We start from the raw sequence: 20,809 nt of genomic DNA, 5'->3' as shown, positions 1-20,809 counted from the left end.
TACACTTGTTCTTGTCTAATCAATAGAAAAGTCTTACATTCTTTCGTGAAAGGATGTGTTCTGTTTTAAATGGTCTGACAGTAGAATGGAATTTCCTGCTTTAAGCTTAATTTCCTCCCTCAAATCATTAAAGCATGCAATAAAAAGCAATGCAATTATCCTTCTTTTTTATTCATTGCTGCATAACTCCTTTGTAAAGATACCATTAGCTGCATTTTCTTAAACTCTGTATTTGTTTAATTAAAATTAATGAGCCTGGTCAAAGTTTGTCTTTAATTACCCTTTCATTAAGATCGTTTGTAATCATGTGTTAATGACCTATGTATTAAAAGGAGAAGAAGGATGAATATAGTGATTAAGCATAACTCCGCAGGTTCATTAAAAAAATCAGAAGGTTTAAAACAATTGATGCTGAACCTATGATGGTGCTTGGCGCATTGAAGTGCCACATACCAATTCATGATCGTAGTTTTTTTAAATATAGTTCTAATGTAATTAATTCACATATTTTTTATTTTTAATGCAGTTTCTATAATGTAGCTTTTTGAACTTTTGTATGAGGACATACCAAAGATCTTTGACAAAAAACATTATGCCCTGCATGCTCGTCTTAATCCCCATACTTAGTGTTTAGCTGGAATGTCTTGATTCTATGTCAACAAAGATTTTTTTAAGAATTCTTTCCCACTTGTCTCCTTAAGGTTTCCCTGCAAAATAAGCGTTTGCAGCCAAAACTGATTTTTAGATGGCAATTTAGCACCTGTGACAGATTACACAGAGAGCATTATTCAAGTAAACTGAAAGCTCTCCGGCTTTGTTTGTACAGTTATGGAAAATGGGCCTTCTCTCACCAGTTTCCAGAAGCAAATCTTTAGATTTCTAATTAATATTTTGGGTTTTGAATGTTTTACCCCCATGCTATTCCCTTTTCTGTCAGATGTATAGTATGGGACATGAAGAGTCTCCTGCTCTGCTTTCCATTGTAACACAAATTAAAACTGCTGAAAGAAAAGGGAAGTTTTGTTCGGAGTGTGTTGCAGGTTACATAAGAGAGTTGGAAACAAGTAGAAAAACAAACAGCTGCTTGTCAGATCAAAGAAATGAGAAAGTGGGTGAATGATTTTATGGAATCTCAAGTACCCGTAAATCACAATTTGTGAGGTTTCTGAGGAATCTGTTATTTGCATTTCATTTTGTAGTTAGTTTTTCTCAATCAACATCTGAAACTGACTTCGGTTCAAGAAACAGAAACCTTACAGCTGAGCCATTACTTAGTTACCAGCACAGCCAGCTTAGGGTGAATTCTTTGTTTTGTAAATCATGTTCATTTTTTACAGTTATAAAATCAAACCTTATTTTCCATTTGTGAAGACCCAAATTGGGAATACTGAGGGCTAATGCTGGATTTGTGAAAATTTCAGTCCAATTAAAAATGGATTTAAAAAACAAACAAACTCACATTCTTGAACACTCTTGCATGACTAGAAATGGTTGTTTTATGTTTTTTTTACTAGCAAATGAGAACAGCACAGGATTACTTGTGTTTATCTGTGAAGTGTGGTAGTACACCAGGAATGACTGCACAACAATCCAAGACATTTTGCAGAAAAAAAGTTTAAAATGGAAATAACACACTAACAAAGAAAACCAGGGATCTTATTTGTTGCTTTTATTTTTTGCTGTGAGAAAGATCAATTTGAATTCAAACTATTTCCCATGAGTCCCTTTTAATTATTTTTCAACTTAAAAACGTATTATTGGCCATAAAATACAATTTGTTTTTGCACTTCATATTGCAGACTTTGATTTCTATGTTAATTACTTTGTATTATTGTCTGTGTAAAATGTTACATCTTAGAAGGTATTTTGCTATTTTAAAGACAGCAATACAGTATGTCGACTGCATAGCCCAGTACAACAATAATAATGTGGCAATAATAAATGTGTTTGTCGAATTTGTGTCAGTATGAGACAATAGTTTTCAGAACCTGTTGCATTTAGAGGCACTATCTTTTGCATCGGGGTGGAGCTACAATACATACAGGACTTGGAAACTTGGAAAATGTTATTTCACTGCATTACGATTGGAATCACAGCAGAGCGTATGAGATGTGATGCATATCTCATTAATGTTATCCGTTACCTTTGTTGTGAGCTCATGTTTCTCAAAGCAGTGGAATCCTTTTTACCACCCTAACTCTCAGAAGTCATCTCACCCCCAAAGACTTATTCATTTTATGTTTTTTTAGAAATTGTTGCCTTCACTCCCATTTATTTCCACCAAACTGAGAGAGACAATATAATGTGCAATGGAAATACTATGTATGACTCCAAAAAATGTATGGATTTTGTGAATACTGTATATAATTATTCAATTAAACTAACTTTTATACACTGTAAGTAAGGTGTTTTACGTTTTTTAACCACATATCACTCTTGGAAAATCGTATCCTCTGTTGCTAAAATGAGCACATTGCCAAAAGGAATGGCTGGGTTTCAAATTCACCATTTTACATCACTGTAATCCAGATGCTGAGAGTTATCTACATAACCTTAGCAAGCAAAGTAACTTATTTTAAACCCACGTCAATGTGGGAAACGTAGGTGCCTCCTTACCTTCTGAAATAAACTTACCCAGAAATATAACTAATGCATTTGATAGAGAAACAATTACCTTCCTTTTCTTATTGTCCTTTTAATGAGGAAATTATTAAAATGCTAAAATAGTTTGCTAAAATGCTAAAATAGGCCACTTTGAGAGAACAGGTTTTAGAAACGCAAACACAAATTAATCATTCATGTATTATATATGCATATGGTATAGTTATTAATATACTCTTATGGCTTAAGGCTTCAGCCAGACTCGTATGCAAGCTTTATCAAAAGAAACGTCAACTTAATGATGCAGTGTTTTACAGTGAAGGAAAATCCAGACCCACTAAACAAAACAAGTGCCATTGTATTGTAATCCTCTAGTGTAATGTAGGGGATCTGTAGGAGACAATGGGACTCTTGTCTTACATACAATAACCTGTAGTTCATGAGGAAAAACGACACCCAAGAATTAGGTGCATATGAGGTTGTTTACAGAGTGCATATGGCCATAGGATGAGAAGGCTGGGATCCCCATACACAGGAGTTAATTATGGGGAACTGCAAAGGTGAAAATACGGTGGAGGAAGGATTCAAATAAAAGATATGTTTACTTGTAATCCACTTCATCATCTGATTTCTCAGAAGTTTGTCTTGCATCAAAGCAGCTATGTTTTACACACACAGAAACTTACAAAAATATGCAAACAGCACAAGTGAAAGTTACATTAAAAAATAATATAACATGACATACATTAATCCATACATATTCATTTCACACCAGTCTTACAGGACTCCACACAGCTCCACCAGAACCTGTAAATTTACTCCCCTCACCCTTACACTAAGCTTGTATAACTGCACGTTGCCCCTCCAGTTTTTCACATAATCCACTGAATGCACTTCCTCATAAACCATTATTCCTTTATTTTCTATATCATTGATTAATTTGATTGAATACGAGATAAAGGAATACTTCATTTATATAACTTGCAGTACATTTCCATAAACATGGAATGTTTATGATTCAAAACAGCTGGGGTGAAATGGACTTGATTATCATTCCTCCTGAACTTCAGTTAAGAGCTCCATTTATGTGTTTAGTCTGTATGTCTTTAAGTTTGTGTGAGCGTGTGTATACAGTATGTATTTTCGGGGCAATTACCATCTCCTAGAGTCTGCGTTTGCAGATTTCCGAGTGGGGCAGCTCTGTATGGTTCTGTCTTTGCATTCCGGAAGCGTTTTAAGAGTAGAGGATGAATAAAAGGGAAGAAAAAAAAATCTTTTGAAGTGCCGTTCTACATCACTAGCATGCCTTGCCACAAGAACTGGATGTGTCTTCCCAGGGCAGTGCTTTTCCCTCAGCTTTGTTTAATTCTCCTCAAGTGGTAGTATTCTGCTGCAGAACTGTTTGCCTTTCTAATGAAGTGAACTGTTTGTTTGAAATAGGTGGCAGAGTCTATTTAGACAAGATTCTAAAGTAAACTTCAGAGTAGTTCAAATAAGCTGTTCTTATCAGTTCTTCTGAAAACCAAAGGAAGGCTGCCTGGCTGCTGTGTGCCACTGGGAAAAACAGTTAAGAAGCTGTGTAAATAAGGCTGCAAGAAAGAACAGAAGCCATTCATCTCATTTGCAGGTGATTTTAGAATAATTCCTTCACCTTAAATACATTTCCACTTCTACTTTTCTCCTCCCTGCTTATTTTTTTTTTTCTTGTACTTCATTGGGTATGTATTTTCCTGGAGAGACTTGAAACAGAGTTCCAAGTTACTTATAGTTTGAGATTAATTAGTTAAACATCTTAGGGAAGATTAAACTGTAGCGAGGGCATTCTTATGTTAATTCTGTAGAAGTGCTGAGCTGAAGTCATGATCTGTTAAATGTCCACTAACACCATTTCCTTTGGCCACAGGCCAAGAGTTTGGATTTGCCTAGTATTGTATTTGAAATTTTTGTCTTTCCTTTCATTTTCTCCTGTTTTTATTTCAGTGTTTGAATATGTATCAGCTTTGTGTTTGTATTTCATGTAGCATAAACAACCAATGGTTTAATTTAGTTCTCCCTTTTCTTTATTTTACTGTTCTGTAGCTTTAGGATCTCTTAGATCTGCAGTATAATCTAGGGATGGAATGTCATATAATTGGGTATTCAGTAGACAATCATACACAAAAGAAGCTATAAGTAATTTCCATATCTGGGCCACATCGACTCATCGTGTTAGAGCTTATCCTGGTTTCTATGCTGTTAAACAGATAAGAGACCATGTGACTCCCTGCCTGGACTAGACACCAGTGCAAGACATAGGAGGAGAAAAATTAAAAAAAAATACTATAATATCAAAGTTGACGCTTGGGTGTCTTTTAAAAAAACTTTTTAAAATTCAAACTATTTTACTTATCAAATGTTATAAACATAATACTATTTGCAGGCAAAACAATAATGAAATGTTTGATCCCTTAAAATATAAATTAAAGCCAGAATGTTGCTGTACATGCCAGAAATATACTGTACTGTATACTGTATAAATAAAAAATATGCTTAATTTGGCAGTATGCTGATATCAGTATGAGGATCAGAATAACAAAATCCAAAAACTGTTGACATAAAATTATTTACTTTGTATGGTCAATATATATTGTTGCAGTTTGGCTATAGCTCTGGGAAGATGTGGCACTTGAGACCTTCAGAAGATGGTTTAAAATGCCTCAGTGGCAGCCTAATCAGAGTTATCACTAAAAGTAATACCTGATTTACTTTCATACTCACTGAAGGTAATTTGCTCAGTCTTTATGGCTGGCTAAAGGCGATAGCTGCATCTCTTTCTGAATCTCTTAAGGCAATAGTCGATTCTGCTTCAGACTTGCTGGAGGCAATAGCACAGTCATAGGGAGGCAACTGATGCTGACAGGGCACAAGGTGAAATTTTGAAAACCAAGGAAATCTTGAAAACCAAGGAACTCTAGGCGCTAGAAATAGTTAATATTAGTTATATGATAAAACGTATATTTTTTCCTCTGTACCACTTGCCATTGGTCATCTTCTTGGAAAGGTTGAGTAGCAGTGTAGGTGTGTAGCCGAACTTCTTGTTCCCCCTGTTAGCTAGTGCAGAATAGACTAAGCCGCCCCCCATGTCATGTGTCTCCATTCCCAGTTGCGAGTCTGCAGAAGGCTCAAAGAGCAAAACATACAGTATGCTATAAGGTGGGTTACACACATTATTTTACTGTTTTACTTTAAATGAAACCTTGACATTCAAACTAAACTAAAACAGACCGAATGAATGGGAATCACTACCTTGACGCCCTTAAAGTATGATGAGTTAATGTAATACACCAAAAGGCAGACGTTGTGTAATATTTCACCATGTCTGTCCGCAAAGTGATCAGGATTGTAAACAAACCATAATACCATTTAATTATAAGGCAGTCTGCTGTAGATTCAGTACTGACAGATGCAATATGGTTTTATGCAATTTCTTTTTTAACTTTGCTGACAGTAAACATCAGTGCATTATGTCTGTCTTGGGCCTTTCCAATGAGCATTGCATGTGAGCTAGTGAGTTGTTCAAAGCCAGAAGAGAAAAATTTAAACATTCTGATTTCCACTGTACAATGACTAATTTTGCATTTTAAGCAGCTAGATTCTACATTGTAATGTATTTTGGGGGAATTGCTTATAGGTTGAAGTGAACTGCCAGAAAAGTCAATACTTTCTTCAATTCCTTGAAATGATCAGAAAGGAATGAAAAGCTATTCCTGTGCTTCTCCTTCATGATGCTCCTCCACACTGCACACTTCGATACTGCTGTCCACCACGAGCTAGCTGTTGGCTGAAAATGTTTTGATATTCAAATGGATGTTTTTTTTGTCGATATATCAGAGCACAAAAATAAACTGTCTGCGTTTATCAAAATTTCACAGAAATTCACAGGGTGGATTTGCATAATACACTACTCTGCTTTGCTAGAGTGCTTTTTTTAGGAGTTACAGTACATCGAAGAGAGAGAAGCTTGTGATGTGTGAGATCATTTTTACCATATCTCTTCCAAAATGCAAAGTGGAAGGAAAAACTACAACCTGTGTGGAGTTTTATATACAATATAGAAGCTACTGCAACCATCCAGTTCATTTTTGCACTAATGTTAATTCCTTCAGTCCAATTCATTCTGCCACTGGTGCACATTACTCTCTCTGTCTCCCATTTAGCATGTTAGTTTGCTGACAGTAGAGTACACAGCACTTAGCAGCTGGTTTGTGGAGCCATCAGTCAGGAAACTGTATGATAAATAGTAGGTACCCAGGTTTAGTGGCACTTTGTTCTGCTTCAGCAGATTTAGCCTGACTTTGGAAAAGTCATCATGCTGCATTTTGTCAGAGGTTACAACAGGAGACGGCGTGGTACTGGTAACTTATTACACTGATCCCTGAGTTATGATGTCCAGCAGATGTATTGTTCACGTGTAAATAATAAACTGGAAGGATGGGTAATTACAGGAGAACCTAGATATGCAGGCTTTGAAAACATGTCGTTTCTCTAGTGATGAACTGCCATCATTTCTGTGGGCTTACAGTCTGCAACACTCAAGAAAGACTTGTTCTTCTCCGCCGTGTTTTCACACCACAGCTGAGTCTGAGCAGTAACTGAGCCTGGAAATATTTAAAATTCACTTGCCATGGAGGAGTTTTTAAGCTTCATAACACATTTGTATAGGATTATTTTCAAACACAGAACTGTGAATTATATATTTTTTTAAATGAATACTCTTTTTTTTATTAAGCACGTTTTCATAAATAAACATGAGTTGAAGATGAAATGAACTTTTAAGTTTAACTAAGATTTGTGTTGAGCATAAGAACCTGGATGTAAGTATTTATAAATATAATTGGACACATTTTTGCCAATGAATATTAGCTCTTGATATTTAAGGCTAAATTTGACTCTGAGATTATTTCATAGTATTTAAAATCAACTTAATTGCCTGTCAAATGTTTAATAATTACCTTGGCTGAACATTGAATAACATTTAGTGATTTAAGAAATAACTTGAGAAGAAAGGTATATATGTAGGTATTATAACTATCACACAACAAGGGACTGCTATACCTGTACTGTTCCCAGTATCACTCACCACAAGTCAGTTAAATCCCCTTTCTTTAATTTTTGTGTTGACTACCATAGCTTACAGGCTGGTTTATATATCAGCCCTCGGAATGTGTTGTACTGAGATGTGACTTCTTGATTTCTATAGCTTTTTTCTCAACCATTGTCATGCCAAGGATTTCCTTATTCCTTATACCCACTCGAGTACTATCTTTGGAAGAGAAGACACAGTTGCATTCAGAGCTTGTTGTGCATTCTGTGGTAAAGAAACAATGAGGAAGTACTTTGAAAAGATTAGGATAAAGAAACCAATCTTAAGAACTACACACAGCTGAATAGTTATCTCTGAGCACAGTGAGTAGAAACATTGTGGAGTTATTAAATATTTTTCCTTCAATTAAAGAATGCAACAATGTGTATTAACTACAAAAAGAGTAAACATACACTTAAAGTGCTAAGAATGCAACAATGTGTATTAACTACAAAAAGAGTAAACATACACTTAAAGTGCTAATCAATCATATACTCAGTATTCTTTGGCATTTTCTGCTGAAGTAAGAAAATAAACATAAATGTTCTATGCAAATCTAATTTTGTATTTAATTTCAGTTTTAACATACTTTATTTTCAAGATACCTTTGTCTCATTTAAATTGATCACATATTTATTTTAGAAATACATTTTTGAAAGGGGAGGGTGATTAAAATGATGATTTCAAACACTAGTTCTGTGTGGTCTAGCTGATCATCTAATTTATTCATTAAAAGAGGAGTTGAGTGTGGGTTCCCATTGCAAATCAGGTTGATTACTATAGTTATAAAATATTTATTTTTGTAGTTTTTTTCTCTCTTTCCATTGCTGAGTCAAAAGCTTTTATTTGCTGCATACAAATTATTACCTATAAGAAAGAAACACTAATCATCATATAACAAAATGAATTATGGATTGGAAATATCTCTTGATTAAAACAGTTCTAAAAATGTTAAGCTGTTATCTTTACAGCGTGGCACGGAGCAAAGTTGGATTCGTCATAATTGAATTCCAGACAAAACAAGGGTCACATTTATTCACACTTCTAAGTACACCACTCAACAAAGTTAAACAAAAACAAGTCAACATTCTGCATATTGGGAGTGCAGTAGAAGCCTCCAGAAACACTGTATATCAACACCTCCAAAGGTTTCCCTGGGGTATGGAAGGATGTGATACACAGAAGACACAAAGAAACATGCATCATCCTGGTAAAGGTGGCAGCAATGTTTATCGACCTCCATGAGTTGAGGGATGGCTATAAAAGAATCCAAAAAAAGCTGCATCTACCATAAGTCCAAACGCAACAGTTGGAGATCTGCGATGCACTCTGGCATCTTCAGGATACAAAGTGCCAGAAGATGCCTCTTGTCATCATGAATGTGGCTCTCATGGCTGAGTAGCCTCTTCTGAGTCCAAACTCCAAAAAGAGACGGCTCTAATTTGCCAAAATATACTGATAGAAAATTATAACCGTCTTATGTTTAGATGAAAGAAAAATCGAATTTCTGAACGTGCACATTAGCATTATGTTTGATGTTAAAAAGGTGAAGCTCATGTTACGAAAACAGTCATACTTACTGTGAAATATGGGGGAGGTCTGTCATGTTTTGGGATTGTTTTGCATTAATGAGTCATGGCGCCCTTATTATGACAGTGGGATTCAGAAACTCCCAACACGCACCAAGAAGCTTGGGCTGGGCCAAGAAAGAACTTTTCAGCAATGAAACAATCCAGACAGACAAAGAAATGGTTAACTGAATACAAAATAAATGTTTCTTGCTGGCCATCTCAATCTGCATATCTTCTATCAAAAAATGTTACTTGCAAAAGATCTAAACTGAAAACATATTATGACAAATTATATAAAGATTCAGTAGACTTTGACTTTGACTGATGCATCTGCTTAAAGGACATTATTACATTAACCTTTGGTTTTTAGATCCATGATGTCATTCACAACTTTTCACAGTTTTGCCAAAGTATCCCCTGGATGTAAATCAGGGCTGAAAAGCACTATCTCAGTTCTGTTTTGTGTTCCCCACAGCATCTCCCCTGTTCATTATCTAGTATGGGCTTGCCCAAACACTTTCTAATTTCCAAAATATTTTTAGTTATCAAACTTTCTTCGGATACATACTGTAGTAAGAAGTCATTGTGCCAAGAAAGTAAATAATGGCAAGAGCAATAGTTTTGCTCATGTAAAAACATGTTGATATTGCCTGATGCCAAAATACTGTGGAGAATACTGTGGAGAATCTGAATCAGATCAAGTTAAGTTTTGATACTGTGTACAAATTCCTGTTCAGACATTGTAGAATCTTCTAATATCAATGTGCATGTGTATGGTAATTCTCGGAATGAGGTCTAGAGTAATAGCTTTCTATTGTAATGCTTGGAATAATCATCATGAATGAACAGTCCTGCATTGACTCATTTCTATAGAGAGGGCTTGAAAAACAAAACAAATCGCCAAAAAAGCACAAAGAAGCTGAAAACAGGCCATGCTGTTAGTGGCACCAGGAAATACCAAGTGATGACAGGCATGCTAAATACTCATTCTGCAGGAAGGCCCTGTACTGTAGTATTCAGACATATTTATAAGAAAATGTTCATGTTTGTATACAATGTTTGAATACAAAAAGGTAAATATGTTACTGGTTTGTCACAGGATGTCCTTTAATTAATATTGTTTTCAGTGTTTAAACTGAACAAATCCATTTGTTTTTTCAGTATTGTTTGGGACAGTACAGTTTCACCCCCTCTGATCAATAGAGGTAGAGAGTGGGAACTGGAAAGTAATAAGAAGATGAACATTTTTATTTTAGTCGTGATCATTCTTCACATACTGTACTCAAAGAAGCTCCTCAGTGGCAGCATTGTGTTTTTTGTTTAGTTTTCATTGCGGTGTTGGCCACTGCTTTTTTCATTCCGTTTGATTCTATTTTACAAATATTGAAAACATGTTTTTATCTTTTTGGAGTTTCGTGAAAACAAATAGAGATGGGGCTCTTTATATGCAGAAGTATTTTTGATGTGAATAATTCCTAAGGGGCAGGGGGGGCGCACAGTGGCAAAGTGATTAACATTGCTGCCTCCTAACACTGGGGCCCTGAGTTTGATTTCAGACCTGAAGTTCTATCTGCGTGGAGTTTGTATGTTCTTCCTGTGTCCTTGTGGGTTTACTCTGGGTGCTCTGGTTTTCTCCCACAGTCCAAAGACATACAGTACTGGTAGGTTAATTGGTTTCTGGCTTCTAATTGGCTTCTGAGTGTGTGTGTGTTTGTGTAGCCACCCGTTGCTTTCTGGGATAGGCTCTGGCTCCCCTGTGACAATGTATTAAATAAAGGAGTTAGAAGATGGGTGGATAATTGTCTAAATTCTACTTTCCTTTTCTTTCTTTTAGCTCATCCTCAGTTTTTTCCAGCTTTTCACCCTCCTGTTCCCATTGATGACCGGCATGCTCAGGGACGCTACATATATGAGCCTTCTCCAGTACCTCCTCTGCATGTGTGAGTACACCAAAGGACTTTGTTTTTCTTGTAAAGAGAAGCAAGTAAGATATTACATGTCCTTAACATGCCCACATGGGCGTGTGTGACCATAGGGAATATTTATTTCACAGCGTGAAATAACATTGAAGAGACCTATAAGTAAAATGGACAATTTCACAAATTAATTTAATTTTCCTTTGACAAAAACACAATTCTAATTTATTTTGTATTTTTAATTCTGAGTAAATTACAGAAACTGCTCTTATGCACAATGCCAGTAAGATGAAGGTTAATACCTAACTACCTAAACCAAGGATGCTCCTAGGCTCTTGGGACAGTTATTAAATATATTTAGACCAAGGTGGAAGTAGGAAACCCAGTTTGTTACTGAAATGACTTTTTGTTTAAGTCACATTTTGTTTGAACAGTACATCTCAAAACCCTTATGAGAGCTTTTTAGAAGTTTTCTAATGCTGCATCAACCTTTTCTCACACTAACACAGACAAGGAAGAATATTGTCAGCCTGCATGGTAGTGAGACCCTGTAAACAAATTCCTTGGTGAACATCTTATATACCTCTTCTGTTAGCAGTATAACCTTCTGACAGAAACATGTTTTGTGCATTTTCAGCAGTTATTGGAATACAATTTGTGGAAATTAGACCCTTTATTACAATCAACAATAGTAGCTTTATCTCTTATGTTTGAAGAGCACAGCCTAAACATTGTACATGTAAGCATTATTTTCATGCTTAATCTATTGAATCATTATTTAGTTACTAGAAGTTAACTTTAAAGAATAAAGCATACTGAAGTATACAAGTCAAATACAATAGTATTTAATACAATTTATGATGTTTTGCATTTTATGAGGAATTAGACTTTACAGAAAATTGGACATGCAGCACACACTGATGTCCATCACTCCTGATTTCTACATGCCCGTTTTGTGAGACATCTTCACACAAATAATACATGACTTTACATCCTGTGCAGTCTGTGGGTCAAACCTGAAATTTCTGTGTGCTACATATTATAATTGTAATTGTTAATCAAATTAACCTGGTCTTTGAAAGTGGAAGTAATGATTGACAGAGCCATTATAAGCATCTGCAGATCAGCAGTTGAATTTTAAATTAAAGAAAACACAGCTTCACACAGAATACATTTCTGAGTATTTTAAAGAAAGTCAGATTTTCCATCGGCTACAGTCACAGAATCATTCTGTGATCATTCAAGGGCAAACCTGATCCCGCTGTGCAAAATAAATCTTACATGTAATCATAACTTTTTAAAATAATTTAACTTTCCCACAATACAGTAGGCTTTTGTGGTTGGGTGCAGAGGACTGTTGCGAATAGCCAAATCTGCATATAACCAAATACACCTCTATACCGTTGCATAATGTACTATAGTATATAGTGTGTACAGTATGGTTACATAATTCAAGTACTAATCCATTGCCTTTAAGTTGAATAGCATTGATTAACTAAAAGAAACAACAGTAATCACAAACTTATGGTAATCCGTTAAAATAAACATCATGAATCCCTCCGTGTCCGTCTCTCTGTGCCTCCACGATTATCACGTTGCACTGTAATGAGACGGGCAATAAAACTGTCAGAGAGTCTGTAAAGTCGCCAGCCTGTGATTAACCAGGCTGGCGACTCAAAACGGGTGAGAGACACGCCCATTCGCTAGCTAGATTCGTCTCACCGTCCTAGTCTGTTGTGCCACTAATTTGAAAGTTGTGGTTAGCAACCCTCATCACGTTTTCATTCCGTTCTGCTCTTCTTCCTTCCCAGACCCCATCGGCCAGACCGAATCGCGTATAAGCAAATTCGTGAATGTTAAATTCACAGATGTCAAGACCCTACTGTTGGTCTGTTTTATGAAGGTGTTACTGGTTTAGCTTTAGCAAGCAGTCATATAAAGATGCTGGGCTACAACAAGATTTGTCTCAAGTAATTAAGTTGTTTGGTCTGTATGTTCTGCTGGATAGAGATGTTTTTCCATGCATTTTGCATATTCCTTAGCAGAATTCAAGGCTAACAACCCTGTCCCGTAAAAAACTAATTTTACGGTAACAGCAACAGGATGTTGTTGCCCCTACATGCCAGAAGGCATAACGGGCAAACATCCATTAGCAGAATTAATCTAAGTGCTCAAGCAGTTCAATATTTCTCTTTTCCAGTAGTTTAAGTTTTAGAGATGTATTATGGTCAAATTCAAAAGCCTCCACTTGAAAATCTATCAAATGCTCACAAGAAACAAAATTTCATAAAATCTTGAGTTTGGTCAAATTCTAATAATGATGAAACGAGCCAATTGATGTTAAGGTGTTAGGATACTTAATAGCTTGGCGGTAACTTGCCTGGCTGAGGAAATGACAGCGCTGGTTGCAGATCCATCCCCCTCACCTACGAGGGATGAACTCGTTGGACATTTAAAGATTGAGTTTATTGAACTAATTGGTGCCAATTGGTGCCAGAAAATGTTTCAAATTCCCTTTCAGTTTGGATGATTTCTTCAAATCAGATTGAGTGATAGTTTTCTAGAGCTCTTCTTACATAATATTGCTGCGGTCCTTCTAAGAAAGGGCAGAATACCTCTTCATATGCTCATGCCTCTACAACAAATGAATTTTGCACATTTCAAAACAACTTCCAAAGCTTTGGAACATTTCAGAGACTTACTGCTCAATGCTTGCTGGTGAATTATGCTGTGCAATGTTACTGGTCCTTTAGTTCTTCAATCTTTCATTTCTTGCATACTTCCAGAGCATTCTGTGCAGAGCATTGCTGGTAATGTGTTAGTTGTTTAAGGAGATATAAAATACAATTGTATACAGGGGCATTCTAGTGCTTCTTTGGTGTTTTAAAGAACATCCGTTATAGTAATCAAATGCACCATGCAGACAAGTCTTGCCACTCTTTGATGACGTGAAAGTTATAATCATGACCTTTCACAAATACACTGAGCTTTGCACTATCAGTCAAATCTGTGTTCTAATCTAAGCCCAGCAGACTGTGCACTGACTTTTTCAGCTTTTTACAGCTGTCTATCAAGATCCTGAGCAAGATGAACAACATACTCGGCGAGCTGTACTGTTTGCAGGGAGGCTTGAACTGCTAAGTGTGCTACTTTTGAAATGGCTGGTCATGCAGTGTTTTGCTCTTTTTGTGTTGACCCATTTGGCCACATTTGTTGTTACATTCCTTGGCTCATTTTTTGCTCTCTCTGCAAATGAAGAAACTCTATAATTATGGCCAAGTCACAATAATCTTCTTTACCACCAAGATTAGCAGCGGGCTGAGACATATTAATGTGTTTGTTAAATATGACAGACAACAGGTGACAATATACTATATTATGAACTACAAAATAAATATACATCTGTTATAAGCTCTGTTACCATGCCCTGCAAAAGCATTCAGACCCTTCTTATGGGCAATTACGGACAATTTTCAAGTCTTTCCACATATTCTTAATGGGATTCAAGTCAGGACTTTGGCTGCTCCATTCACTTTCTTATTCTTAAGCCACTCCATTGTAGCTTTGGATCATTGTCCTGCTGAAAAAGGAATTTTTGTCCCTGTGTTGGCCTGAAGCAGGTTTTCATCTACAATGTGCTAGTACTTTTCTCCATCTACAGCATGTCTCATCAGTGCTGAAAACATTTTCGATGTAGTGATCTAGGTCAATCACATGATATCATGTGTTTTACACCGATTTTTTCTGTGGTTCAACCAAAATCGTGTGGTGATTGAACGATAATTTATTTATGCCAAAGTGGAAAGCAACATCTTTATGTAAGAGCTTAAAGTTCAATAGTGTGAATTAGATTACATTATTTTGACAGCACTTCTTATTTACACTTTTTAATTTGTGTAAATGTGTGTGTCACTGAAAAAATTAGTTATTGTCCATCCATCTATTTTCTAAAAGCTTTATCCATGCAGACGATTCAAGCCAGTGGAACACATACACTTACTCCAGGGCTATAGCCATTAGTCTTTTGCAAACTTAAGAGTTTTTATTTCTTTTCAGATTTAACTGGCCTACCTCACCTACAAATTCTGTCCCAGGCAATTTTAGGCTATATTATCACATTCTGCATAGTACAATTACAGTATTTGATTGGTCTTCTAAGTTTTATCTATCTATCTTTAAATCAAATTGGTTAATGTATACATAAAATTCAATCAGTGTCATAACAAAACAGAGAAAATAATGCTTACAAATGAACAAGGAAACAAGAAACTGGAGACATCCTTTAGGACCTGTTTTGAGAAATGAGGGTGAGCTCTTGTTCAGCAGCTGAACTGAGGAGAGGAAATTTAGGGAAGAAAGCAATCACTGCGTGTGAGAAAAAAATTGAATCGAGCAGCTACTTGGGTCATATTATGTTTGATGTTCTTCATCATTATATTTCCTTGCAGAGTGTCATATCTTTTCTTAGGGACTGTTACTAACAGTAATGAATTTTTTATGCTGCATTTTCACAGTCCCCATCTCTTGAATTTAGAACCCTTGGATGATTGATGCCAATGTCACTGCAACAAAATGGCAAATATAATTTAGCATTTAGCTTATACAGAGATAATAGCAGAACATGTGAGGGGAACATGGCTTCTAAAGCATAAAACAAACATCCACTGTGTTACCAGTCAAAGAGGTTTAGAGAGATTTAGAGTGTGGGTAAGAAAAAAAAGTTTTGTTTTGAATGAACGATTCTTTTAAAAAATAAAACAGTGTGTTTTCTATATATTATTATTGTTAAAGGTACTCTTTTAAATGTCTTGATATGTTGTATAATGGATATCATTATATTACAGTATTAACACAGCATCCACTGTTGTGTCAGGCTTTTGAGCATACCGGTACTTGGACTGATTGTTTTCAGAATGCTACCCGTCGTTATGTTTGAAGTCTTCTATCTGTACTTTAAGAACTCAGAAATTATATTTCAGTATTTTTTATGTTTGCACATTTAGTATAACTAGATATTGTTTGTGCAGGTACATTAAGGTGCCTTTTTCCCCTAAGCTGTCTCTTCTTCCCTGACATAATTGTTTAATAAATCTGACCCCATAATGGATATGGTGCACCTTTGGCACTGATCTATAATAAAGAAGAAGATCACTTTATTACCCATATGCAATTTCTTAAATTAGGAATTTGTCTTTTCACATACCCCAGCTTGCTTTCCATGAGACACACAGGCAGGTAGAGAGAAGCTTGGGGTCAGAATGCAGGGTCAGCTGTTTATATGGCACCCCTGGAGCAGTTGGGGTCAAGGGCCTTGCTCAGGGGCCCAACAGAGTAGGATTCCTCTGCTGGCCGCAGGATTTGAACCAGCACCCTTCCAGCCACAGGCACAGCTCCTTAGCCACAGTGCCACCACTCCACCCCAATGAAGGCTCATGCAAGTGATTTTCCTTCAGCACTTGAAGGAAATTCAAGTCATTTCAGCTTTTTTTTTTTAACCCTCCTGTTGCACAGACTTTTCTTGATTTGCTCTAAAGATACCAGTGTGTAATATAATGTGGGTCAGTTGCCAATAGCTAAACCTCACATCCCTCTGTCTCTTACAAAGAACTTGGAAGCATAAGACCTGTGCAACAAACAAGTGAAAGCTGGGAATTACAGATCACGTGCAGGAAACATTTCCATGCCTTTAACATTTACAGCTACATGGAATAGCTGATCACAGTGAGTCCTACACCTTCCATTGCTGGGGGTTTAAATGGCTACGTTATTTGAAAATACTTTACTGTAGGGCCCAGTAGCTTTAGTTAATCGGGTCGTGTTTAAAAAGAAATCACTTACCTAAGTTACTGCATTGTGTTGGAAATATTTCTCGTTAACTGAATAATAATTCTATAAGAGGTTATATAAATTATATTATGCAGGCAAACATGGTTAAAAACAAATTGACTTTCCTTTTATGGTCATATGAAAAACATTGTCAGAAACTCTGCAGAGGATTTCCATTAAATTATACTACATGCCGGTACAATTTACAGAGTATTTACTGGCATTGTGAATTTCCTGTAAAGTGTAAAAACAGAATAATATGATCCTCAGGTGACACGACTCAGTGACATTGACTTACTGAGTTTCAGGAGCATCCAAGTCTCCCAGTTACATACAGATTAATATTCAGACATTCTCTCATGTACTTCTTGCTACAAAATTATTGATGAGTTCATAATTTCCCTCTGTATGACTGGAATTTCTGATGCCCTTTTTTGAAATGGAAATGAGGGGGCGGGTCATCAGTGACCGCCTTTGTTTTAATAAACCACCTTTTTAGGCCCTTTTCTAAAGTAGCCACATGCATCTTGAAATCCTATAATCATTGACCCAATGAATGATAGACAACAGGGGTGACCGGAGACATCAAGCTTTATGACCTTGAACTCTGCGCCATCCCAGTATTGTATATATACATTTACAGAATTGAAAGGTTAGAAAAACTGTACAGTGCTTTGAAAGATAATATTTTTCCTTTTTGACTAGTCCTGTATTATTCCCAGTTACATGTTCCTAGATGAGTTTAGTCTGTGCTCATCATGCTCACAGCTTAATCTGTATCACTTTCTAAAAACGTAACTGGTCATTTTCCTTAAGTAAGGTGTCAAAAACCCTTGGACAATTAAACATATGTGTCAATCTCATTCTGTTTTCTGTGGATTCTCCATGGTATCCTGTGGCTAAATAGTAATTTAAGGCCATATACAGTATTTAGGCAGGCCAGGTTAAGTAACTTAAACTTGATGTTAAAAGGCACCACTTTTTATGACATGGTCAGGTTTCTTCCATCTTGTTAGTTGTAAATATGGATATTGGTTATAAACAAGAAGAGGCCATTTGGTTAATCTGCCTGGTCTGGGTACTAGTAGCTAAATGACCTGAAGATTATAGCTAGGCTTTCCTTGAAAGATAGATCCCAGGGTATCATGATCAGTAAACCAAACGTTAGCGTTAAAGATAGTGGTTCTGGTGTACAAAAGTATTTTTTCAGTTAGCCAGGAAGTAGAATTTTTGACTTAGTTACTCTTTTAAAAATATTTCTTCACGTTTTGAGCAAGGAGATCTTAATAAGCTGGCTTTTTGTTTATTCATTTTAGTATTGAATTTACAATTCATGTGTTTTAAAATGAAATGTTTTGGTAACTCTGCAGAGGGAAACCCTTTCTGATCAAATATTCACTTGATCAATTTTTAATTGTTTTGTTCTTTTTCAGAGGAACAGCATTGTATCACTTGTATTCTATAACTTCTGAAGCAAGTTAGTAGAGTTGTGTAAATATTTGGAAGGGAGGTGCGTGTTTTAAATTATATTTTTATGTAACCCACCAACATTATCTGGTGAGGCAAATAATGAAGTCCCTCGTTGACAAACCAGGCAAGCCAGCGTTAATCTGTTTCTTAAAATCACCAGGCAGATGCAGACAATAAAATGAACAAAAGCAAACCAAATTCTTTGGAGGCCAAAACTTTTCAATGGCAGTTCACATATGTGCAACAATTTGTTAATGGCAGCATGATTACATATGTACTGGGGGGGAAAAATGAAATTGTTTTAAGACAAGTTCTCCTTAGTGAACAGAATTAATCGTTATTAACACTCTTAAATATGTGCCTAAATACACATCTAATATTATTGCAATACTTTCCTGAGCAGTCCCTCATTACTGAGTTGTAATTACAGTGCAGTTTTGCCTGGAGGTATGCAATAAATCTGTGCAGCAGTCTCTTGTACTCGTTAAAGCTGAAGTGGGCATTTATGTCCAGAGAAACTAGTGATTGTGTGCTCATTTTGAAGTAATATTGATACATTTAGGAGTACCATATAGCATAACATGAAATCATATCCTATTATTTTAAAGTCTAATTGAAACATGCTTATTTATTATCCTCCTTTTTAGATAAAGCACCATACATTATGGTATCAACAGTAAGAGGCAGAATTAAATTAAAAGCTCATAAAATGAAATATGTTCTGTATTAGCTGTTTGACACTTAATTTGCTTCTGAATGAGCAAAGGAAATCACAAATTAACTGTCCTTTGTTTTTCCAAGCATGCCCTATTAGGCATTTGAAAGTGCAATTACCGCCCAATAATAATCTGCAACCTTATGAATATATATAAATACTGAATATGCCTCAGTTTGGCATTTAAGATGTAAAAAATAGTATTGGGGTTTCAGTTTGTGGGCCCAGATTAAATGGATTAGTTATCAGAAAAAAACGAATTCCCCTAATATGCAGGAAAATAAACTAGTTTATTTCTGCTTAATATAACATATATTATCATTATTATTATTTCAGTTTGGTTGTTTTACATTCAAAATAATGTTAAGTAGAGCTATAGAAGTAACTGCAGATTAGAAACTATAAAGAAAGAAATAGATTGGTAACTAATTTAATGAAACAGTAACTCCTAAGTTTTAAAACATTAGAGTACAATTGTACTGTATATTAATGTAAGTGGTAATGGGAAATCATAATTCCAATTACTGTATGATATTGGAAACGTAATGTGTGTATGTGTAAAGAAAAATAACGAGTAAACTTTTTTTAAATTTGAAAAATACAATTTCATTTAAATATTCATTGTGGTGTTTTCAGTCATTCCAAGTTAAATGACATTAAAAGATTTGAAGCCATAATTAGTTATGAAGCTAAATGTTTGTCTTTCATAATTTGTTTATGTAAATATACATAGAATTCTGCATATGCAGTTGTATTTATATTTTATGTTTTTTTAAGAATTATTAATTTACAAGCTTTGAAGTGTCCTCTTAATAATATAAATGGTTTAACCTTGGTTTATAAACAACTGAAGAAGTGAGAATCTCCCTGGGCTCTTGGAGAGAACAGCAGACATTTCTATTAACCATACACAAGCCCTGCAGGGAGCCAAGCCTTTCTTAGCCAATGGTAAAAAATGACCCAAACTCACTTTCCTACTGTACATAGATCTACTTTTCAGCTCATAACAAGAGCACTGTTCTGTTTTATAATCTGAACATTAGCTTTTTCTTGCTTTTAATAATTGGTATATATTTCATGCCACTGGTAGAATATTTCTTTTTGTAAGAACATGATGGAAACAAGCCTAGGGTTCTTAAAAGATTGAAATAAGCAGTTTCCTTTCATCCCACCTTCATAAAATGTCAGTGTGAGCAGAGATACCAGTACATACTCCAGGAAAGCCCTGTCAGGAATTAATTTTTGAGAGATACTGTACACATACATAGTTTAGGGGGGAAGACATGTTGCGCTTTAATGTAAAAATGGTGTTTTAAAACTTTTGACTTAATAATTTACAGATCTGATGTGGAAGTACTGCATCTCTTGTGTAGTGTGACCAAGAGATTATAGTTGGGTTTTAAGCCAGGAGACATATTCATTGCAGTGATGCTGGTACTGTATAGTAGATGCTTCAATTACATTGAGGTACAGATAAATAGTCAGCAGTAATATATCTTCTGCTGTTCAGTATATATTTAAATAGATTTCACCGGTTACTTACAATATCGATCTCTGAGTTTGGTGGTTAAAAAGATTTGGCCAGTTT

At 35.6% G+C, this 20,809-nt stretch overlaps 1 protein-coding gene across 2 annotated transcripts in view; it reads left to right on the top strand.

Annotated features, from left to right (window-relative positions):
- The window catches only part of gli3 (GLI family zinc finger 3), a 160,309-nt gene that overhangs the window by 74,815 nt on the left and 64,685 nt on the right, over positions 1–20,809 (top strand). For both annotated transcript variants that reach the window (XM_088919355.1, XM_088919354.1), the window contains exon 4: positions 11,129–11,234. In XM_088919355.1, coding sequence (XP_088775481.1) covers positions 11,129–11,234 — 106 coding nt within the window. The remainder of the gene's footprint in view (positions 1–11,128; positions 11,235–20,809) is intronic.

Source organism: Atractosteus spatula, chromosome 6, assembly GCF_055471065.1.
Source record: "Atractosteus spatula isolate fAtrSpa1 chromosome 6, fAtrSpa1.hap1, whole genome shotgun sequence".
In the NCBI taxonomy this organism is placed as follows: Eukaryota; Metazoa; Chordata; class Actinopteri; order Semionotiformes; family Lepisosteidae; genus Atractosteus; species Atractosteus spatula.
This window is presented reverse-complemented; position numbering and strand designations above follow the sequence as displayed.